We start from the raw sequence: 25136 nt of genomic DNA on the forward strand, positions 1-25136 counted from the left end.
TTCGCACTGTCAGTTTGCAGTCGTGTTCCGTACCTCTCTTTCAGTATTTCAACATCGTTGCGTGGTTAGAGGCTAGGGAGGCCATATGTAAAATTTGAACATTGAACTTACTTAAAAACGGAGATGTTTCAAGATTTGATTGGAGTTTGATTGAATCATGACAGGGACTGTGTATGATGTCAATGTTCGTATTGGCTAAGCCTGGGGTGCATGCCATGCCCTAACAAAGGTATGGAAAGCCCCCATTCAAAACACCACAAAGCAGAAAGTATTTAAAGCATGTGTAGAGGCTATTTTGATTTACGGATCAGACTCATGGACACTAACTAAGTCTCTGTCCAAGAAACTGGATGGTAACTACACCCGTCTGCTTCGTTATGCTCTGAATGTACCCTGGCAGAGTCGCATAGGAAACAAAAAACTGTACAATGGACTTCCCCCGATCTCTAGAACAATTCAGAAAGAAGACTGGCCCTTGCTGGCCATGTAGCACGTCATGAGGAGATGGCTGCCAAAGTTCTCCTCTGGGAACCTGATGCAAAGAGAAAAAGGGGACGACCGAACCTGACACTTAAGAAAGTCTTGGAGGAGGAGGTTGGGTTAAAGGACTACAACCTGCTAGCCGCCATGCTTGATAGAAATGCATGGTTAGACATTGTAAATGGCACCTCGTATGAGGACGACCTGAACTGAACTGAATGACAGGTAATCGTACCATGACAATCTTCCATTCCAACACCTGCATGCAAAGTAAGTTTGAGGTAAGTCTGTAGTGAAGAGGTACGTTTATAGTAAAGACATCCAAGGCAATCGGACCGGTTCTACCGTGCCAAATCAGGTCAAACCTAATTATCTCTAAGAGCCAATAGGGACCCAATCTCATGTGTCATATCGATAAGTGTGGCAAATTCAAACGTGCTGTTTACATGCATGTATTGTTACCATTATCAGTGGGCTCTTCTAAAATCAACCAATCAATTTCTAGAAACGTTAGGCAATTCGTCCTCGACGTTTGATTAGTCCCGGTAGAATTTTGACGGCGCTTAGTTCTCCTTTTTTTTTACGCTGAATCTCTATGTTTGCAATAATAATGTTTCAAGAATGAAATCGCATCCTAATTGCCATCTAAAAAATCAACCTGAGCATACCTGAGTATATTGTTCTTTTACCAATTCAATTTGTTTACATTCTATTAACAATTTCGTCTTGTTACGTAGATGCTTTTATGAGAATACACATGTTTTCTGATGTTGTAAAACATGTTGTTCTCCATTGTTCCCCTTTACGGTTTTGCAGTTTACTAGTTTTATTACCTCAACGTCAATATCAAATGAAGCACAGTGGTGACAAGGTCGGTTTACAAGTCAGTCAGAATCATTCGTTTACCCTCCTTAGTTACTATTATGTTTCTAACTACGATTCCTTCCTTACAGTATTGAAATATTCAAGTTAAATTTAAAAAAAACTATTGTGACTATGTCATCGTATTACATGTACGTTGTAGTACAACTGCATGTTATTTCCCTTGAGCATTTTCCTCCTTAAGATCTAACAAGACTGCTAGCTATTACAACACCGGATGCATGCATTATACTTGTACTCTACTGTGGATACATTGACCGGCAACGGTCATATATATTGCAGACACATTCAGTTTATGAAGCAAAGATCATATCTTTCTTTATGATTGGTATATAGAGAAAGAACTGCTATAACAAGATCGGCAATAATAAAAGACATTGCCATGGCGACGGTGGTTGTGGTAGCAACGGGAAAGAATACCCTAGTGACAGACCATCGTGGTTGTTTTTTATTTCACAATCAGGTGAAAATCGTTGGGCGTGCTAATGTCGTCCATAACATTTACTTGCTGTGGCATAACGAGAAAGAGTTGCGAATTCTATTCATCTTTCCTGAGTAACATATCTTTGAAGCTGCGTCGAGGCTTTTAAAATGAAAACGTATGTGTTTCCAATATCCATGTGGAAATATGACAAAATGCGTTCTGAGCTGGCATGTAGGATTTCATGCACTATCATTTCATATTTATTTCCGAAATACAGAAAAAAAGTTACGTAGGGGGCTAGTAAACCTCAAAATGTTTTAAGTTGATATTAACTTAATCATTTTAATTATTTGCAAAATTTTACATTAACGAAAATATTAAGCTTATTGAACATGTTAAGTTCCTGCCAAAAGTGCACAGATGATATTTCTGAATGTGTTAACTCTAAGTTACAATAGATATTCAACAGTCGTTGTTTTATAGTCGCAGATTTTCTCATAATTTCATTGCAATGTTTTACATTTGTTCATGATTAAATGGTTCTAAGAGTATGTTAAACATATGTTGTTATGATCTTCTTGATGATAACATATATCTTACTTTTCATAGATCTCATGGCGACAAATACATTAAGTACTCTGAATTGTCACAGATTTCTGGCAACATTTGAAGGCACTATTTCGAACAATGAGATCGGCGTGACTCTAAAGTACACGGTACATGATAGGATTTCTAACACATGTAAGTTGGCTAAAAGATCAACCAGGAATAAACCATACAAATAAAGGCCATATTTACATCACTATAATGAGAAAATGGTAATACTTTATTTATTGACTTCGCCGAGAAGTCTATGTTTTGATGCTTGTCTGTGTGTCTGTTAGTGAACAGAATAAGTCGAGAACGCCTGGATGGATTGTTGTCATATTTAGTGTGTTGATGTGTATGTGGTAAATCTCAAGATGATTAGATTTTGGGCGAAGTACTTTGCATAATTAACGAGAAAAGTGTAAAAATGTGTTACATTGTATGAGTCTGTATATACTACTAGCTCAGGGTACCAGCTGGAATGTGTTACTCGTGTAGAGGAAGTGTTACTGGTGTAGTAAGGAGATATTCCCATTGGGCCAGGGGGTTTTACCGTGTCACCTAAAACGTGTTGGCTGGCACAAATTGGCTTCTCACTGACTTTTAGATCTTGATCTTGTGAAATTGCACTGTTCCTCAAGGCACTGTGCAAGTAGTTACCTTCGCCGAGAAGGTTATGCATAGGGTAGCGTTTGTATGTATAAGAAGACCAGCATAACTCAAGAATGCCTGGATGGGTTGTCTTGATATTTGGTATGTTGGTAGGTCTTGGTGAGACCTGAAAATGATTAGATTTTGGGCCCCCTAGCGGCTTGTTATAGTACTGCAGCGGAAATTCCTGTTTTGATATCTCATGTTTTGGATATGCTATGGAACCGACTTTTGAGTGGTAGATAGCTCTTTGGAAAGAGAGTAAAAGGTATCGGTTTCGACACCCTAGCGGCATTTTCTGGGACTGCAGGAGCAGGTTTTGCTTCAGAATGTGAAAGGGAATAACTCAAGAAGGGCTTGATGGATGGTCATGCTTTTTGCTAAGTGGATAGCTTGAGTGATGATTTACATGATTTAATACTTATTATGCAAATCAGTATCTAATTTGCATAACTAATGATGAAAATTGATACATCCTCCAAATTCCATGATAGGACTCTCAAACATGTGACATGACCGAGGAAGAGAGAAATAGTAATAAATATCAACTATGCAAATGAAGACCTAATTTGCATAATTAATGAGAAATACTATAACTCTATAACTTACGTGGTGCTTTGTTTGATTGGATGATAATGATGCAAATCAGATTCTAATTTGCATAATTAAAGAGGCAATTCAAAAACCCGCTGTGTTCCATGATATGACTATTCAAATATGCGAATTTTTAACTGAGGAAGAAAGGAATGTTGATAGATAGAAAATATGCAAATGTAGACTTATTTGTATAATTAATGTCAAACTACTATGATTCCATACTAGTTAATGACGGCAATTTCATACTTGTGGCATTTGGAAGTAGTGTGAATGTGAACACCATTGAATCAAATTATGCTAATAAGGAGCTTATTTGCATAATTGATGATAAATGTTAGCATAGCCTTCTTTGTTTAGCTCATAGTCCTACTTTAGACAACTTATGTTATTTGGGTGAAGACGACCAACTGGTATGATTCATAATTGATGAGAAACACTGCCTATACGTCAGTCATAAAGGTTATTAAAGATCATTTGGCGAAGGTATGAGGTCGTAGAACTCTTGTTGTCAATAATTTGAATTCGATAATCATGACGTTTGCAAATGTGTAGAAACTAATATCATGAAGAGATTAAGCTTTTGGAAATGACCAAAATTCTACAATATATAAATTCCAACCTCCGTTGAATATAACACGGATGTTTGAGTTCTTCTAGCGTGTTTACAAAATGTATTTTTACTGTTGTTTGCTGGCAGTTAGCCACTTGGCGTGCAGCTAAGTTTGACGCCTATCCAGGTCCCCCTTATCATGCTACACGTCAACAGTGCATCTCCATAAGAACGAAAGAATCCATCATTACATTCGTAAGTGCACCAAGTCTTAGAGCACTTCTTCTCAGTGGCGTTGGGGATAGACGGGGCAGTAGGGCATACTATGGAAAAATACAACAAGCATTCATATCTCGTACAGGGCCAATTGTAAAAAAAATGTAAAACCGGTAGTTAGCGTCCAATATTGGACTGTTTTATTCCAACCTTCCACAGAATTTGTGTCTAAAACCCCAGGTAACGTGACCTAGCGAACAGGTGACGTCAAGCATCATTGTCATTGGAAGGTGCAAGGAAGTTTATACCGTCCCCCGTTTAGGGAAGTTACGCATGATCTGAACTAGTTGATTTCTCACATTTGACAATGTGACAATCTCCGTCAGGTCTAGTGATCATTGTGAATGGTCAATCGAAGTTTGGTGAAGAATTCAATAGGACAATGCAAAATTCAATACGCCTATGTTTTGTGTTTCAACAAAGTTTTAACTTAAGGTCATACTGATAATGTAATTAATGATTAGCGAGAAAGAAATATTCCCCCATAGATGAGCTTAATTGGTAGCTCTAAAGTCTGAAACCCCCAAAAGAGCCCCAAATTTCAGATTGGATTTCAGCGATATCCCTAAACAGTTTTTTGCTTATACATTTCAGAAAATGGTGCCGAGGGAGTGCTAAAAGTGCCCGCGCCAACCGTCCAATAACTCCTGAACGACATGTGCTAGGACTACCAAACTTCCTGATTTCCCCGGAATTTAGTTGGCAACAATCCTAAAGTATTAAATAGTATAAGTTTATCATGTAAGGGTTTTGCCATGGCAACGGTTTTCTGCAGGCCTCCTCGTACACGTTTTCGTCCATTGCAGGCATACTTTTTAGCCTTTTTTTGGCCTCCTGCTACACCCAGCTTGTTTCCCACGAATGTCAACTCTATATGTGTACGTTCAACCCTTAACGTTTCCTGAATTTTCTGCATTTTTTTCTTCTCTCGGAATGCATCACCTTTAAAGTCTGCCTATCCTCAAAAATATCCATCAAAATGTTGAAATAAAATCGTTTATTTAGCTTTACATTACAATATAAAATGTTTTGATATTAATATGATTAATCTTACATTAACCAGCTAGAAATCTAGAAATCAGCACAATTAAACGACCCCTAGCCTGAGTTTGCACAGTCTCTTACTGGCTGGTCGGCAAAATTCCGTTTCGTGAACGGTCGTTGCCTTTCAGAACGGTCGTTGCCATCTCTCAGAACGGTCGTTGCTATCCTAAACGGTCGATGCCAAACCCGAGCGACAGATCGATGAATCCCGAATGCTCATGGCATGTTCGGGAACTTCTCGTAACTTCCCGGATTTCGGTGAATTGTGGATAATGACATTTGGCAAGGACATTTTAGATAAGTGTCCTTGGGGAAACATAGCAAGGGTTGGGCTAATATACATGTTTTAGTAAGCTTGCTTGTAATGTAGTACCCTGGCACAGAATTAAAGAGAGATTTATGCTTGTAGCATGGCTAAAAAAATAGTTCATATGCAAACCTTTCGTCTGTCTGCAGGCAACTTTTTCTACATTTTCCCAACTACTGTGAAGACTTGTCCAATTTGCGACCCCTGTCCAAATTCAACCATAACATATGGCTGTGTAATAATGAAGTTTCTGTTATAATATGGGTATTCTGGGGAGTTTCTTCGGTCATACATTTGGGAATTTTTTTTTTTAATCTGGAGGAGGATAACTCAAGCAGAATTCGGTGGGTTTTCATTGTTTGGGACAGGCAGGAACCCTTGGTGACATAGAACATAATGAAATGCATTGTATGCAAATCAGGGCCTAATTTACATGATTTCAAAATATAGTTTTATTTAAAAAAAAAACTTTTGTAACGTCACTTATCCTTGAAACCTGAATCAACTTGATAATATACTTAAACAGAGTTTCAATAAACGGTTTGAAAAGGTTGTGTTTTTAATCTTCTAAAGCAATTCTTCAACTTAACGCAGAATAGCGACCCAATATCCCTGTTAGAATTACAGATTCTATACTATATGTTGAATTATTTAGAATACAACAAAAATCGTAACGTGTCCGGATTTCTTTACCATATCTTGACATTGTTTGTACAATTTCTGTATACTGAATGACACTTGTAAGTGACACCAGTAAGTGAAAAGGTGCCTTAAGATGTTTAAGACGTCTTCAATCACCTCGGCGCCATTCTGGTTCTTCTTGAAGCTGAACCTGGCTTGCACCATTGCCTCCGTCACTAGGGGGCTCAGATGTACCTGCGGAGAAATGAACAGATAACCAAAAAACAAACAATTAAACAAACCGCATAATAACTACTACATTTTCCAGCATGAATATTTAAAGTTTGTATACTAAATACTATACGAAGTATATCAAGTAGAGTATAAAGTGACGTCTTGTAGCATAAAAAGGGGAGTATAGAGGAATAAAGACTATTTGAATTCACAAATCACTGAGAAACCTTGAGATAAATCTTCAAGTTGCTGCCTGCCAAAACCAAACTGAGCTAAAGTGATAAATGATATGTGGGAACAAGGACTGACCTCCTACCCCAGAAGCACATCCTATCGACATTTGAATCAATTATGCGTAGATCGATTCGTTGGAACCAATCTCAAACTGTTGTTCGACTTTAAAGCGCATTTGCATATATTCATGTCGTCTCCCACATCTCACCGTCCAATCGGACTGCAGCAAACCGCTGCAGAACATCCTCCACGTGGTCCTCACGGAACTGGAACTCACAACTGTCCGGATGGTACCCGCCCTTCTCCGAACAGTACTCCAGAAAACTGTTGGGAGGTCGAATAAGTTTCCATCATTATATGTTTGTGGCCATCATACAAATGAATGTACGATTACTTTTATTGTTGAGCGCGATGGCTTTATATAACATCGACGCTTTATTGTTATAACAGCATATACAGTGATAATTGTACGGTCATCTACAAAATTCAGAATAGAAATACAACTTTTAAATGAACCTTAATACGTAAAAAACATGATAGGCTAACATATCGGTATGCGTTTTTTATTGCCTGTGATGTCTTTCAGAAAACATCACAATTGTTCACCCAAATTGATTACCTGAAAGATGTCTGTTCCTGTTTTTGTGGGATAAGCTTGTTTTCTTTATGTTCATCGAACTTGTATTATTCCTATTAATAAAGTTATCATAGATGGTTTGCCTTCAATTTCGGGGGTTGATCAAAGACATCAACGAAACCAACCTCTTCCAGTGTTCGTCTCGACTGAGTGTGTACGGGTTTCCCACCACAATCAGCAGGGCCTTGGCTCTTGTTATGGCCACGTTGAAACGCTGTGCATAAATGATGAATTCGTTCATGACAGAGATGAAAATACACACAGACACCAGTAGACTAACGTCTGACAAGCTTACGTCATGCTGCTAGGAAAAGGATAATGGTTAATTCTTTTTATACGTAAATACAACAGTACAAAGAATCTTCTCCGTAAATTTCTGACTTTCATGAAGACCATTATGTGATTTTTATTCAAAAAAAGGGGAAAAGGTGCAGGGCTAATATCATAACTATGGACGACATTAGTAACCGCCTCAAGTAAACAGGAACCTCAGTGTCACCTTAGGATTGTTGAGAAACCCCAGGTTGTAGTCTTTGTCAATGCGGAGGAACTCTGGTCTGGGGCTCCTGACGGTGGAGACGATGATGACCAGCCTCTCCTGGCCCTGGAACTCTTCAACAGAACCCACCTTCAGTTGGGCGTGGTCTGTAGGGTACTGCTGTCGGAGTTTCTGCTGGATCTTCTGAACCTAGAGACATGGCATTGATATCATATGCATCATCATCGAATGAGGGGGCAAACGTCGCTGGCACTCTGCCCTGCCTAATGCTGATAAACGTTTCCTCGGTGTTTTTCTGCTGTCAAGTCAATTGTACAAGTACCTTTCTATGTTTAAGATAGGGTAAAAGACATAATGTTTCTATCATATGCGTCAAAAAGGCGAAAAAAGGTATCAAAATCACTGTATCTTTTAATCACAGTTATTTAGCTTAGAGCCACATGGCTACGAGACATTCCTACAATGGATCTTGTTGTAATATTCCCTGTGGTATTTGTTGCCATCGCTACGTGACAATGAGAGACTGCCTTATCGTCTCATACTGAAATAGCAACGCATTAATTTTAACATAAAAATGTAATAAGAAATACGTAGTTATTAATCTAAATGATACCAAATGCCAAAGAACTAAGGACCAGTTTACCTGTCTACGGTAAGGAGAAATGATGCCGATGTCCCTCTTGGTGACCCGTATCCCTCCGCGGCAGTTCAGAAGCTCATGGACGTAGTCCAGCACTGTGGCGACTTCTCTGGCGTTGAAGAAGGACGGACTATTTCCTTCCCTCTTATCCTCTCCCTCCACGCCGTGGAAAATCACTGGGAAACCTTCCGTTGGCAGGTGTTCCCAGTGGCATAAGGAGTTCCTTACCAACTCGTCAGCATAAGCCTGTGGACATTAAAAGGTAGAATAACACTGAATGATTGATGCTTTTGTTGCCATGATTAAATGGCTGGTTCGTATGCTTAACAGACTCCAACCATATCAACTATTGTTTTGAATGTTGTATATTTTATTTTCATTCATTGTGGAAGATCCATACTTGTAGATAAACAACACTGTCAGATAATTGTCTAGGAAGCTAGAAAGGTACGCAAAGGTATTAGAAAATCTTCAAAATGCGAGACAATTTTTTACCGCACCTCTAACTCCCCATCGTAGAATTGTTCGTTTGGTTCCTCAATAATAGCGGGGTGGGACCGGTAGTTCCGAACCAGTTTGGTCAGCACTCTGGAGTCGAACTGTCCGTAGCCACCTTGTCTGTACACGGCACATGTTGTCATGAGCCGCTCCAACAGGGACATGTCTACAAAGAAACATTGTGTAACAACAACATTATGAAGCAAAGCCTCAATGTGAACCTTTGATAGCATACCTGTTATAAATAATCTTAAAGTCATACTTACAGATTGAAAAATTTATTATGGAAAGGCAAGAATGACTCACCAACAAAGTCTCTTTTCTTCGAGTAACCTATCTCTTGCTTAACTTGGGCTAAAACATTTAGCTTTAGTCTGCATCCGCAGACCTATGTCGTTATCACTGTCTCAAATCGGCTACCAGTCATATTGGAATAGTAATACTACATTATTTCCTCAACGATGCAGGTCTGTTACATGCAAAAGAACAAATGTACTTTAGCTCTATTCGTCATTCGACTTTCGAGTCCCTTTTGCGTTTTTGATGGTAAGAGCAACTAAATATTCACCAAAGAAGTTGAATTTGCATGTATATAATATCAAATATGCCGATTAAAGACTAACAATCCTTACCAAGTCCGCACGCTATGGCCACAGGAGACCTGAGCACAGGGCCGAGCTGTTTCGGGTCCCCGGCCAGTACGACTTGCCCTCCGGATTCCGGGGAAAGCAGCCCGGATACCGGGATGACGGCTTCCGGCTCCACGGCGTGCCCGGACTCGTCGATGAAGACGTGGGTGAAGTGACCGGGCGGGAAGTTTGCCGAGGCAAGCCTGTAGATGTGCATTAGACGATGAATTTTTGTGTGCACACAAAATCATATGGAGCTTACAGTAATGAAAATATCTGATCGTCATTGTCTGTCCCAAACTAACAAGTCGTCTTAAAGTGATTATTTGCATAGATATAATCTATTGTATATTAATTCATTGCCATAGAGAGACAGCTTGGTTTTTCCAATTTCCAAAGCGAGTCTTGGATTATATACCCCAAAGTGGTGCCATTTTATTTAATATATAAAACCAGCGCACCAGAAAAGCTCAAACTTTGATATAGTTACCATTGTTCAGTGATTCAGGTACGACACACGGAATCAACTCACCTTCCAGCCGTAACCAGTGTGGTGACGACGATGCGGTATTTTTTCATGATCTCCTCCTTACTCGGGAAGTAAATCTCCCCACTGGAGTCGTAGTTGCAGCACCTGGCGTCCTTGTAAATAACAAGGGTGATAGCAAGACCGAATTTTTACCGACTTACTCATCTGCCTTATGTTAAGTGAAGACCAGAAAAGGCGATGTTGTGTTTTCGGCATTACTCAGCATATGTATAACTCTCCTACCATAAAGCTTATGAAATACATTTAATGCACTGATAGCAATGCATATATTGTAAGGGGATGGTATCCACGTATATATGCTCACAATTCCGGAGTACACTACAAAGCTTAGATCATGTAAATGAATCAACAAATCAGAACGTTTAGGATGTCTTACCCTCAGGTCTTGTGGTAGAGTGTTCCATGGGCGTGAAGAGGCGCTCATCCTGAAGAGAGACCTCCTGAACTCTGCCTCCCTGATGATTCTCTGCGCCAGGAGATCTGCCGCACTGTTCGAAGGGGCACAGGCCAGGATTTTGCTTTTTGGGATGAGACGATGGACCTGCAGGATTTATGTAAATACCCAAACACATTAACCGTAATCATAGCCTTAAATGTAAACTTTACCAAAATGTTTTAAAGTATTTATGATTACCTGTTTTGAAAGACTGAAAACTGAAACTTAATTAGAAACGACTATCATACAATTTCGATACGACCATAAGTAATCAGGGCTACACACATACACACACACACACTCTCTCTCTCTCTCTCTCTCTGGGACACCCGGCTAAACGTGTGAACAGCTAGCTAGCTGCAAGAGAGTGGCCAGCGGCGCAGTAAATGGTGGGGGGGGACCTAACTCGCGTACTGTGCCCAACCCTTTACAAAAAAACGATCATTTTAGGAAGAAATGTACCTGTTTGATAGCCTCCACGGTCGTCATGGTCTTTCCCGTCCCCGGAGGTCCGAAGATGAGGTACGGGGCAGGAAGGGAGGTGCCGGCCACGATGTGCCGCACGGCCTGGTCTTGCTCCTCGTTCTCTCGCAGCAATCGATCGAAAAACCTACAAGAAATTTAAAGGGAAATATGCCTAAAAGTTGTTGTCCACGATTCATAACATAGTTGTCAAAGTGTAAATTCTGAAATTTAAAAAAAAATTAAATCATGGATTTGACCATAACAACTCCAAATACAGGTTGTGAAAGAACATATGATCATCGTACGTCAGATTGGCGTCTGGATCCCTTGTTAATGGAAACTGTCCCACTGAGGAGGCGTCAGGAAAGAGGACCTGGTCCATCTTGTTCCTAGTTTGCATAGTCCGGACAGCCCGATGCTACAGCTGTAGCGGCTGGCGGTTAAAGGTGAACCGTACATTGAACGTCTTACCTGGCAGGTACCTGTCCAGTAACCTGGAAAGGATAAAGAAAGGGCAATGTTTTTTTTATAACAAGCAGAATTACATTTGCAAAGGAATCGTTGTTATTTTTGGTGTTGTTTGTCTGTGTGGTTGTTTGAAGACTTCATAACTGTTTTGAGAGGAATCAGACATTACTATTATCATGGAAGCTCATCTGTGTTGGTAGTAATCAAAGTACAATACTGAAGTTTAGCATTGTACTAAAGAATAAGGCATCACTATTGTTTATGTTCACCTCGCAGAATGAGGATGAAGAATAAATGTACATGACAGATCAGCAGAAAACTTTATGTTTAATTTCTGTCCCTGAAGTTCGTCTTTAAACTGCAGGGGAATTGTAACTACATAACGACATTTTTGCTCTTTCTGTAAGCATTTTTGTGGTCGTTTTGCAGAGGAGGTCCAATGGTCTGAAGATGTATATTACACACCGAATCAGGACAAAAATGTCACATAACGTTATCAATTAATAGTTCTATAAAGCCTTTTTTCTCTCAGACTTCAGGCTGACCTGAAAATGTAAAACGTACCGACGATGAAAACCAAGTTTGACCTCGTTGAGTTCCACGTGGTGCACGTATCCTTTGTACCGGGTCGTCCCGACTTGTCCTCCGTGTCGCTCATAGGCAAACAGGTGGTCACCTTTCAGCACGGACGGGCGGTTTTCTGCTAATCCTGGAACCTGTAAGAATCCAACAGTCTTCTGTCCTTTACATTGCTTCGGTAGCTTCAGTAGCTTGTACATTACATATCTACATTCTAGCTTGGCTTGAATGAAAGCATGTTTCTTTTGCGAAAACTTAACCCTAACTTGACCGGGCTTTTTTTAGACTTCTTGGACGGGGGGGGGGCTGTTTCGACCCCCGTAATATCTTCCGAACGGTATGCTCTATCATCACCAAATTTGCAGGGAGTGATGTTCACGTGAAGTTTTGTAATTTCTGTAATTTTGATGACACTTCGAGTGCGCCGATATCGAAATTCGAATACCGGATACGGACATTGGAATTAATGTCTTTAATTTTTTTTTTTTGTTGGAGGAAACAAAACTCCTGTATTACGCATTAAAATGTGTTGTTTTCGGGGACTGCATTACATAAATAGTACGACCCGGACTTCATTGCTGGCCCGCGGTCGGGCCGGTACCTCGGGTGATACGGAATACACCGTGTTATAGTCCATATGTATATGCGTGTTCTATGTATGTATATATGTATGTATGATATTCTAGTGTTAACACGTGCACTAACAAACCTGAAGAGTGAGAAGCCGCGGTTTAGTGTCTCTTCCCAAGACTGTATTCGTCAAATCATACGTTCTGATGTCCACTTCCATCTGGATCTCCTCGATGTGCAGAAGTTTACCAAAGCGGATGCTGTACGCCCCGCGAGGTAGGTCTCGGTGGGTTTCGAATAGAATGGATAAATCTGTCCTGTTTTCAAACATACAAACAATAGCTGTATCACAAAATGCTAAGGAAAAGAATAACACTATAAAGGCAAAATTTGCAAGTATAGGTAATTTGGGTTTACATATGGCCAAGTATAACATACTACTGATCTGTTTATTCTTACTCAAACGTTAAACACATTCATGTCAGACCACCCCCCCAAGCTCTGCCCTGCCACTTGCTACATAATGCAATCGAACACCACATGGTGTCTGCTATTTTACCAGTAACCATGGTAACAGCCGTCTGGTGGACGTCAAGGTCGTTATTTGCTCGGAGAAGAAGAAGAAATTAAGCAAAAATAATATATTTCTCTTTCATGAAGGTAAACATAATTTAAGGTTTTGATACATAAGTAAATCTATAACCACACTGTTTATGGTCATTTCAAATTAACAAATACCTAGCTACCTGCTAGCTGTAAGAAAAACCTAACTTATATATCAAGTTTTGATCAGGACTTATGCAAGCTGTTCTCACCTGAGTCCTTCTGGATTGTATTCTCTGATTTGGTGGCGGAATTCAATGGGGATGGGATAGTTGTCAAGCCGGTCCATCACTAGCCCATTTCGTCCAGGCCTACGAGTATAGAAAAAACAACCTAACTGACAATGGCAGGTATACCAATAGGTAACTGACCCAAGGGAATACATGGAGTAAAATTGTGCAGCTTCTATAGACAGATTATTCGTAATGTAAATTATAGTTTCAGTGTTACGGTGGTACAAATGGTAGTCCTGTGTTCATTTATTCAACAACAGGGATTGTGTCCGCAGATCTCTGGCCCTGTCTGGAGCAGTTATGTGGAACAGCCTGCCTGTAGATGTCCAGCGTGCTCCAACGCTATGGACTTTTAAGAACAGGATATAGAGCTCGAGGGACTGGCCTAACGATTATGACTTGTATGATTATGATAATGTATTGTATAATTATGATAATGTATTAACTGATTATTTATTTTTGCTGTAAATTGTTATTTATTTATTTGTTTATTTCCCGTGACACCCCCCTCCACTTGGACACCTGGGAAGAACGGACATGTATATATATGTATATGTACTGGCCGACAGGGCCTTCAAAGAAAAATAAAGGTTTACTACTACTACTACTACTATTTATTCTTCAGTTACCTCCAAACTACTGTAGAAAGACCTTTTTAGTCTATAAACTGTGAACCCCCTTCATTGTTTGACCCACACGGGTGTCTAGGCCATCACTTCAATGGTATGGCCAAATTCAAATACGATAAACCTTCAAGAAAAAGTACACCAGAAAACAAGGGAATACAAAAAAACCCTCTCTGTAATTACGGGTCTGGCTTTACTCCGTCAACTTCCTCGTCATATTCTAAGCTGTCACGCGCGCCCCGTTCCGGCGGTATGTAGCGTGAAGTGGGTCTCAGGGAGCGGATGACGTCATCCGTGACGCTGGCAGACAGGAACCTGTGGTAGCACACAGTGGCACCATGGTTAGCAGTCATGCTTATGCATCGAAAGATCTATGGGCGTTAAGACGTAGGTTCTTTGAGAAGAGCCATACGTTAAAAAAAACACCACTTATATCAATATTAGGGTTGCTTGGCGAAACGGCAACGTGTTTGGTCTAGAACTAAGAGGGTCCGGGTCCGAATTCAATATCTATAGTCGGAAACGCATATCCGTAACACTGAGTCCGCAATGTACATAGAGTGTTTTTTACTCCTGAAATTATATATCTGAGATTAAACATACTAGATACATGGCAAAGAAAACACGAAAAGCAAGAATACTTTAAATCACTCTGTAATTGTTTAAGTCCTATATCTGAACAGTTTCATGGTAACGCTTACTGATGATTCAGATTCAAGTTAGGCATATGGATTTGGCTATCGGTAGATGTTCGACAACAGCGGAAATAGGTATATAACTTACTACACAGTGAACAATCTTGAACAGTCTTAATTGTGGTAATAAATGTACAAAACATTGCTGTTATAAGTCCTGGAAATCAAGGTATAAGTAATTAAAAGTAAATATAAGATCAATAGTGACTATACGTGATATAATGTCGATATTCTGAATGAGGGTAATTGAAAACCAATGATACAAATTTCTTACTCGGTAAATCAATGAATATAGAATGTATGCAGAAGTTATATCATAACCGTTAGAGCTTCTTCTGTAACCTCTATAAATACATCAGAGTATGAATCATACAAATTCTGCATAGGGATATTCACGTTGTAGTTTACTTATGAACATTTACAATGTGTTTTCACATGATTCTACTCATTCTGGGCGTTTTACGGCACACCCGCAACGGTAATTACGGTACGGATTGATTAACTGTGTTAGGCACCAGGTCTAACATGTTATCCGTGTCACATAAAGGAATGTTCTGATACAAATAGTACTGCTTCTTAAACGTATAGGTGTTAACAGACATATCATTATTCCAAGATAGGCGTGCGGAAGTCACACAGGTTGGTTTGCTGCAAAGATGTTGCTGCACTGGAACTGTCTTTATAACCCCCCGATATACTCAGCGGAAGATGCTGAAAAATAAACGTGGCTAGAATAAATCAAATGTGGAGACGAGTCGAGACCTACTACATCAAATGCGCACCCTCCCTCTCCAATGATATGACACAAAGAAATAAACAACGATCGAATCAAAAACAAGATGGTCTACAACACTAAAGACAGCAGTGACCGGATACCTGTTAACTTAAAGTTTAGCCTTGTCTAATTCCAGTCGGATCATGCATATGCTCAAATAACGATAGCAAAAGGTAAAGTGAACAAAGTCGGCTCAATAAAGAAATGTAAATTATGTTTCCAACAACGTTGAAATACTGCCCAACTGAAACTTTATCTTTGTAGACTTCTCGTGACAAACCCAAACCAAGTCAATGAACTTTGCGATCAGTTGAGTAATAAAAACACTTAAACATATGGATGAAACACAAATTAGGAAAACGGACTTATTGGCAGACAGTACAGGTACTATACGCATTGCTGGAGAGACTTTGTACATAGAAACACGTGTCGGAAATAGGAACGCAGATTGCGGAATACCATGAGGAAATATGTAACATATACGGACAACAGATATTCTAAGATATTAACCGGACACGCAAATTAACAATTCCTGTGTCGGAATATTTCCGAAAATGCTGTGTGGAAATTCTTGTTTGGAAATGTCCAGATATACGCGACATGTGTAACCTTCAGATTTGCCTAGAAATCTACCCTTCTCGTATAGGGAAGGAAATATGTTACATACACTGTATACGGAAAACTGGTATTCCCGGATATAAGGGCAAATAGAGAAAAACACATATCTGAACCACTTAAACGCACGTGGCACGTATACGGAAGAATCAGGAGTACTGCTTTTGCCTGGGCATAGGGTAACAACAGTTTCTTAGTCAATATATTTAGCATATCTATGTATAGTCAGAATACTGAAACATGGGTTGTTGTAATATATCAACAACGCGTATTCGGTCTTACGAAACGCCCCTGTACAGTATCCAAAACAAAAACAAAACAATATCACGAAATAAAGACTGTTTTCTTTCGGATCGCATATGCATAAAAATAATTTCTAAATTATTCCAAGGTACTGTCAAAGATAATATCAACAGACTGAACAGATTATAATACCATCCCTGTATGATATGTTAAAGTTAAAACAGATCCTAAGGTCGAACTGAAAATCTAAAAAGAATTGAAAAATAACAAGATTGGCAACATAAAAAGATGTTGCCATGGCGACGGTGGTCTCTGTTAACGTTTTCGTTTTTAGCCCACATGCAAATAAGGACCTCGCATAAGCGGCATAAATCATATCAGTCGATCACCTTCTCTACCAAAATAACACAAGTTGTCCTATGTATAAAAATCTTGTTTTCACAAAAAAGGATATCGTACCAGTTCCTCATAAATCATGTAAATGAGGCCCTCTATGCAAGATTTGTGTCTAATAGAGGCCACATTTACTTAACTTCCAAATGGTGCAAAACTGAAATCCCCATCATTTACCACTATGGATTTATAGTATTTTGTCATTAATTATGCAAAATAAGTATCAATTTGCATAATTCATATCTATCGATATTTATCTCTTTCTCAGTTACATATGTCATGTGTTTGAGAGTCCTATAATAGAATACAGCTGATTTATAAACCGTCCTTATTAATTATGCAAATTCGATATTGATTTGCATAATTGGCATATCATTATGTAAATCATCACTTAAGCTATCTACACACAATCAAAAATTATGATGATCCGTCATCCCCTTCTTGCGTTACTCTCTTTCAAAGTTTGAGTCAAAATCAGCTCCTGCAGTTCAAAAAAAGCCGCTAGGGGGTCCAAATCTACAGGACATATTTTCCTAACAAAGAGCTATCCACCACTTAAAAATCATGACTATAGCATGTTCAGAAGACGAGATTTGAAAAGTGAAAGTTCCCCTGCAGTACCATAGAAAGTCGCTAGGGGGCCCAAAATCCAATCATTACAAGGTCTCCCACAGACCTACCCACCTACAAAATATGAAGACAATACATCCAGGCATTCTTGAGTTATCGTCCCATGGACTTTCACATTCCTGTACAATTCCTAGAATTCTTTCAATCTGCACACAATATAGTAAAAATTTGGCTCGCCCCAACCTTATCAAATGATGTGGCTAGAAACACAACATTCCTTTACTTACTAAACTCGACAGGACAGCAGCAAAATAATGTTTATTATCCTGACATTTCCAGGTCACAGTCCTCAATATGATGAGTATCAGGTCACCAAACACGTAGCATTTACTGAGAACTGATATTTCATGATACGACACAACTAAGGATTGTTGTTTTTGCTTGGACTTAATATATTCGGCATAGGTATATTCAGAAAATTTCTAATATTTGTCAGGTATATTGACTCTTCTCTGTAGTCATGTTACAGCATGGATTTCTGTAGTATTCCAACCCCTGATATCTCCGTACACAAAGGGAAACACGTATTCGGGGTAAAGAAATGACCATTAACAGTATCCGGGAAAATGTTGATTACTGATATTCCGTATACACACATGTTTTCTATTTTGATACATGTGGGTGGCCTGTTGTGCTTCACGGAAGAGCTGCTTGAAAACAATTTCTGTGAAACTCTCCTAGCTGCAAATTGACACACTAGAGTAAGAAATGACTAATTTCTGATGTAGGTATTAGTTTAACCCGTCTCCAATTGTAGATATTGGAAGTTCAGTTACCGTGTTCTCGGCTTGTCCATGCTCCGCTGAGGTCACTGCACCCCGTTGTCCTCGTACCATCCACTTCGGTCCCGACTCCCGAATACATGCAGGTCATTCGTCGTCTTTGCAAGTTGGTTCATAAAAGACGAATCTCGCGGTGTATTCCGTCAGATCGTATTGAGAATAGGATGTTAAGAGACTCGGACTCCGGCAGATACCTCCGGCACACGCTGAAACAGCTCACCCCGGCTCTTTCTCCAACTCTGCCGGAACCGTTAAGTTTGGCGCTAACATTCCAGGAATGCGTGATAGATGAACGGACCAATCAGAAATCAGGCATATTTTCCAAACCATCTGGTGGCCAGATCTTATCGTAATTGTGCACATACCAATGTCCCAACTGAGAAGAAAGACAAGCCAGTACGGTTTTGGAAGGGTGCCCATATATATATATGAATACATTTCCATGGCAGGCCACACGCTTGTCTTCATATCATGCTTTAGCAATAGATTGATGCAGGTATTTCAATTTTGCACATGCATGTATAAATAGGTTATGGAAATCTAACTTAAGTTGCTTTTATTGGCACAAGATCACAAAGTGTGTCACTGTTTGGCTTAATGCACTCGTGCAATTCTTTTTTAGATTTCAAGAACTACCAGAAACCCGAAGTTGTGTATTTGCTGATCGATTTGATAGTTTCAAGCCGGGACACAAAAAGCTCCTCCTAGAGGCAACATATATTATTGTACCGACCGTATCTTGGTCATGATACGCGCAAATACGTCCGGAAATCTAAGTGTCCCACAATGCCCTTCTGCTATGGATTGTCATTTCCGGACTTATTTCCGGACAACTGTTTTGATTCTGGTCATTTTCGGAGTCCGGAACGCCTTCAGAAAACATGCTTCGTATACGGACAAAAGATAAACCAAGATATTTCCTGGACACAAAAATGAACAATTCCGGAATCGGAATATTTCCCGATATGCTGTGTCGAAATTCCTGTTTGGAAACTGTCCGAATACGCGGCACGTTCAACATTCAGATTTGCCTGGAATCTGTTTTTTATTTTATCACAGAGAACGAAATATATTGCGTAAACGGAACATCATCATCATCATCATCATCATCATCATCATAGTCGCCGCGTTCATCGGTTGACGATGCGGGCCATCATATGTATTCCCGGATATGTGGGAAAGTACAGTAAAACGCATACCTTAACCTGGACTACAGAAACTAAAATGGCACATAATCGGTAGTACTTGCTTTGCATTAATAAAGATAGCAATTGTTTTGGATTCGAAATATTATCGGATATGTGTCATGACAAAGTCAACAGATATCTTCGTGTATGTAAAGAAACACGCATTTGGAGTAATGAAACTCCCATGTACGGTATCCGCAAATATCCTAAGTCATATTTTGCTTGATCTGCAACGAAACAATTCCTGATTCAATATATTTCCGTAAATGTTGTGTATTGACAAAATGTCCGAAAACGTTCAGAATACTTGGCATGTCCAGTTATGTGTCAATGTTCGGATTTTGTCCAGAAATAGACCGCTTTCGCGCTTGACAACAGATTTCTCTGTATACATAACGAAATACGTATCCGGAGTTATGATACGAACTTGTAAAGAGTCCGGTAAATAAAATAAACTATATTTATCCGGATTTGCTAGGAATAATTTATTGAATCCCAATATTTCCGGATATTTCAGGTGTCAATATAAGGACTTGAAAATAGTCCGTATATTTGACATGCCCAGTGATGTGTCAAACTTTGGATTTGTCCGGAAATGAATAGCAACATTTTCGGAGTCATTACATTCCCGGATATCTTACCTGTCACGGCAGAGTCAGAATACAACATGGATTGCCGAAGTATCTTAACAACAGATATCTCCGTATACATAAAGAAACACGTATCCGGAGTTTACGATACGACCCTGAACTGTATCCGGAAAAATAAAAAGTTGTATTTATCCGAATTTGCTCGGAAATATTTCTTGAATTTTTCCGAATATGTTAGGTATCGATTTGAGTACTTGGAAACGGTCCGAATATGTAACATACCCAGTGATGTGTCAATATCGGATTTGTCCGGAAATTGACCCCTTTCGCGCAGTGTGGGGGCTATCGAAGTTGAAGTTGAAGTTTGTTTTCCAGGTGTACTGATGGCCGCCTACGGACCACAATGGAAACATCAGCGCAAATTCGCCATGACGACACTCCGTGACTTCGGCGTCGGCAAGCGGAGTTTGGAAGGCAAGGTCAACGAAGAAGCCAACGCACTGGTTCAGGAATTTCTATCAAAAAACGGACAACCGTTCGATTTAAAAATCACGATGCAAAACGCCGTTTCTAACATCATTTGTTCAATCGTCTTTGGGGACCGATTTGAATATGGCGACCATGATTTTCTCCGGCTTATTAGCCTGTTGAACGCCACAGTTGAAGCGAAGCCTACTGTCATTGATCGTCTTTCGATGATACTCCCCGTCTTTCGACACCTCGGCCTCTTCGTACGATCAAGGGAAGAAAAATCGCTGAAAATGTTTCAGGCTCTCCAAGAGTTCTGCGGTGAACAGGTAGAGAAGCACAGGGCGACCTTTGACCCGAACGACATCCGGGACTTTATCGATGCCTTCCTCCTTGAGCAGCAGCGGGCTCAAGACGAAAAATCTCGCGAGAACTTCTCCGACAAGCAGCTTCTGGAGGTGCGTTTAACATAATTCAATCAATCAATCAATCAATCAATCAGCCAGTTGATTAGTTGATTAACCAATCAATTCATGCATGACTGATAGATGTATGGATAGATTGTGTTTTATTCATTTTTATTTTGCAAAAATCTGCAAAAGAAACTGAAGAAAGTCGTATTTTAGTCGTAAACGTCTCAACGTGCTTTGTGAAAGTTTGTATTGAATTTTGTATATTTTTTAGTTGTAGTACTTCTTTTCTACAGCCAAATAAATCAATGACATCAAATCAAACTAGAGTTAGGTATTTGCGCCACATAAACTTCAGGTTTGTTAGTTTAGTTTAGTGATTACGGGGTCTTTTTATAAATGTGAAACGATATTGATTTTTTCTTTTTATTTGAGTTGAATGTGTGATAGTTGTGTGCCGATTTTTTAAAAATAGAGAGAACGCTAGCGAATCCCCAAAACACCCCTCCCAATAAGATGGTATGGCGACCCTGTGACGTCACAATTCAAGATGGCGGCCACCGCACATGCCAACGGATCCAACAAAGGTTTTGCTACGCAAACCAGTAACTGAAGAACATTGTCCCCCCATTGCCCAGGTGCTGATAGACTTGTTCCTGGCCGGTACCGAGACCACCGCCACCACCATCCGCTGGACCCTGCTGTACATGATGGAGAACCCAGAAGTCAAGGAAAAGGTAGGTTTCGGGTCACGTTTAGTAACTCTAAGGTCGCAGAACACAGTATTTCTCCGCGACCCCCGTCCCCAATAGTATTTCGGGTATAAAGTGGTGCGTCACATGGCTTGAAAAGGCTGTAGTTTTTCTTCTGTGCACGTGTGCGAGGCGGAAACTGTGGTGAATGGTAGAGGAATGGAGTTTGTAAGAGTTGGATTACGATATCTGTTCGGTCGGCTTGAATTCGCCCCTGGATATTGTAACCGCGCCCAACTACTGTGCGCTGGCTGTAGTATGATGACCTCCGCTGGGGGTCATATGAAAGTGGCCTTTAAAAGAGAACGGCAGATTTAAGCTCGTTCACAAATTTTGTAGATTGAACCCTGAAGTCAACCATATCAAAATCTTGCACCTTGATTGTGCACCCTACTATAAATTTTGAAGCGTCGAAGCTTCTCACTTTGGGGTCCTTAACCATGTAAATCCCTATAGGCGAAATACTTTGGTCTGAGACCTTAAATCGTAAATGCCGCATGTTTCTGCTTTAATCCGTCTGTTAAGCTCAGTTTCCAAAGGTAGATATCATTAAAGGGAAGTAGCAGGATGGCGCAAAAAGACATTTAGTGTATCAAAAAAAAGAACTACTCCTGGTCGTTAGATGCGAAGCTCTGCACGTGACAAGGTGGAAAGTAATTAACAGATCTTCAATAATTATTGACAAACTTCCAAAAAAAAGTATAGTCTCACTTTAAAGTAAACAGCTTGGAGATTCCCTAGAAACAAGTTGTAGTTCTCACACGTCAACAAAAATATGGCGGACGCTACATTACGTCATTCTCACGTGACGTCCAGCACTCAATAACAGCTCATCTGACCACAGGTTCATCAGGAGATAGACTCAGTGCTGGGACAGACCCCGCCGTCCTACGCACAACGGAACCAGCTTCCCTACACGAATGCGACCCTAGCGGAAGTCCTGCGAATTAAACCCATCGTGCCCCTCAGTGTTCCCCACGCAGCGTCCAGGGACACCACCCTCAATGGCTACAACATTCCCCAGGAAGCCATGATCATGCTTTGAAAAATTATGCTTTTAATTATTATTTTACAAATAGACTGATCCGTCCATCAACCCAACTATTGATATCTGTATTGACGTGTATTGGTCCTTTATCTATTCAATACATTTATCTATATGTACACAAGCATCTATTGTATTTATTAATTATTCAGTCAAATTTTTGTTGTAATTTGTTTGGTATCTTATTTATCTGAATGATTTCCTGTGACACCCCCCCCCCAACCAAACTACTCTACTCTACTCTACTCTACTCTATTCTACTCTACTCTACTCTACTCTACTCTACTCTACTCTACTCTACTCTACGTTCTCTACTCTGCTCTGTTCTACTCTACTCTACTCTACTTTACTCATGATACTATATTCTACTCTGCTCTATTCTGCTCTATTCTACTCTGCTCTACTCTACTCTACTCTACTGTACTCTACTCTACTCTACTCTACTCTACTCTACTCTACTCTTAGACTACTATTCACTCAATTTAACCCACTTTCTGTCTGTCTGTGCCTTCATCCATTCCTCCATCTGCCCCCCACCCCCTCTCCCTCTCTGTTTTATCCCTCCGTCTTTCATAACTCATCAATGGTATCGGGCAATTAATGTTGTTAATCATTTACATGTATTGATTCACCCATGCAAGTTCTACGTGATATGTTATTACAGGTCAACCTGTGGTCGGTGCACATGGACCCTCAGCTGTTCCCAGAACCAAACAAGTTCCGACCCGAACGTTTCCTGGATCAGGACGGAAACTTCGTCAAGCACGAGGCGGTCATCCCGTTTTCTGTAGGTGAGTCACAGGGCGAGAATTTTGTATCTACATTGGTTTATTGTTTATTGGTCAGAAAATACCCGTGCAATGGCAGCCAGTGCTGAATTGCTGCAGGGTTTACAATCACATAATACACAACAGATATATATTGGCTCCACACTTGCATTTTGCGGAACTGTCGCAAGGGTCTTGGCCATTCGGCGCCAGCAGGTGACAATACGACCTTCCCCAACCGAAGTCAGGTACCCATTCACACCTGGGTTGAGTGAGGAAAGTCATGTTCAGGGCAAAACATCGGGGCATATCGGGGTTTCGATCCCGGGACCTCTCGGTTCTGGGCGAAACACCTTGCCGATTGCGCCCCACGATGCCACATTGAGCCCATACCATATCCATGGAGGGGATAGTATCCACGTGTGCAATATTGTTTATAGAAATAAAAGGAAATGGTGAAGAACAGGTATCCTCCATATCAGCCGTCTTGGCTTTTTTCTTCTTCCCTTTTCTAAATATATATCAGTATCTGATTGGTACCGGTTTTCTGATAGCCTGACCAGATTACGCTAAAACATCACATGATACGCGCAGCAACATTGGACGCGATAAACTTTTGAGTTATTTGTTTAACCCTCACATACTAGTATCATTGGTATCACAGACAGCATATTTAACTCCCTCCTCATGCAATAATTGATGTTTTGTAATGATCTAAGCTGCATTTATTTAAATGCGTCGTTCATTTTGCGTGTGTTACTGCAACATGACCTCAGGTAAACCGAATGGAACACGTGTTATTTGGCCAACAGCAAATGGAACGCACGGAACCTTAGATAGAAGTCATGTGACGTCTTAAGATTGAGACATTACAATGCTGTTAACCACGCTTGCTAACCATGTTTTCTCCAGGCCATCGGATATGTCTTGGTGAACAGTTGGCCAAGATGGAACTCTACATGCTGTTCGTCTCCCTGATGCAGCGTTTCACATTCAACCTGCCAGAGGGCGCTCCAAAGCCGTCCATGGTGGGAGGGACGGGCGGTGTTATCAATACGCCTTTCCCATTTGAACTGTGCGCTATTCCACGTGGCTAGCTTCAACAGAAATGTCAATGAACTAGAGTTAAGTATTTGTGCTACATATACTTGAAGTTTTCTATTTAAGTTAAGCGATTACGGGGTCTTTTAGATTTATAAATGAGAACTGGTATTGAAGTTTCCTTTTTATTTGAGTTAAATGTGTGATAGTTGTGTGCCGATTCGTTAGAAATAGAGAGAACGCTAGCGACTAAAAAAACACCCCTCCCAATAAAATGGTATGGCACCCATGTGAAATCACCATTTAAAATGGCGTCACTGTACACTCAAACGGATCCAACAAAAGTTTCGAACGCAAACCTGTAAATACAGATAGTGCAAGAAAATACTATATCTGTCAGGTGCAATAATTTGAATAGGAAT

The 25136-nt window shown here is 40.1% G+C and overlaps 2 protein-coding genes and 1 long non-coding RNA gene across 3 annotated transcripts; 1 reads left to right on the plus strand and 2 right to left on the minus strand.

The window, feature by feature from the left end:
* Positions 1-4769: 4769 nt before the first annotated feature.
* Positions 4770-13401, minus strand: LOC136435964 (putative helicase MOV-10). The gene is given in 14 exon segments (XM_066429674.1): positions 4770-6675; positions 7097-7212; positions 7651-7739; positions 8025-8213; positions 8668-8910; positions 9165-9328; positions 9795-9994; positions 10324-10433; positions 10718-10882; positions 11240-11387; positions 11548-11736; positions 12275-12426; positions 12999-13176; positions 13397-13401. Coding segments are annotated over 14 exon segments (2034 nt in total). The 3' UTR covers positions 4770-6589.
* A 1558-nt stretch (positions 13402-14959) lies between these two features.
* Positions 14960-20370, minus strand: LOC136435687 (uncharacterized). The gene is made up of 2 exons (XR_010755883.1): positions 18449-20370; positions 14960-15727 (listed from the first exon to the last, which is right to left on the minus strand). It is a non-coding gene; the product is annotated as an uncharacterized lncRNA (long non-coding RNA).
* Positions 20371-20599: 229 nt separating this feature from the next.
* Positions 20600-24792, plus strand: LOC136435688 (cytochrome P450 2D4-like). The gene is made up of 5 exons (XM_066429338.1): positions 20600-21157; positions 21748-21846; positions 22706-22899; positions 23570-23697; positions 24586-24792. The coding sequence occupies exons 1-5, from the start codon at positions 20615-20617 to the stop codon at positions 24768-24770; spliced, it is 1149 nt and encodes a 382-aa protein (XP_066285435.1). The 5' UTR covers positions 20600-20614; the 3' UTR covers positions 24771-24792.
* The last annotated feature ends 344 nt before the right edge of the window (positions 24793-25136 follow it).

Source organism: Branchiostoma lanceolatum, chromosome 5, assembly GCF_035083965.1.
Source record: "Branchiostoma lanceolatum isolate klBraLanc5 chromosome 5, klBraLanc5.hap2, whole genome shotgun sequence".
Classification (NCBI taxonomy): Eukaryota; Metazoa; Chordata; class Leptocardii; order Amphioxiformes; family Branchiostomatidae; genus Branchiostoma; species Branchiostoma lanceolatum.

Coding starts and splice junctions, on each gene's coding strand:
- LOC136435688 (XM_066429338.1), top strand. CDS start 20,615: ATGGCCGCCTACGGACCACAATGGAAACATCAGCGCAAATTCGCCATG. Junction 22,900..23,569: donor CCCCAGGAAGCCATGATCAT/GCTTTGAAAAAT, acceptor TATGTTATTACA/GGTCAACCTGTGGTCGGTGC. Junction 23,698..24,585: donor GGTCATCCCGTTTTCTGTAG/GTGAGTCACAGG, acceptor TGTTTTCTCCAG/GCCATCGGATATGTCTTGGT.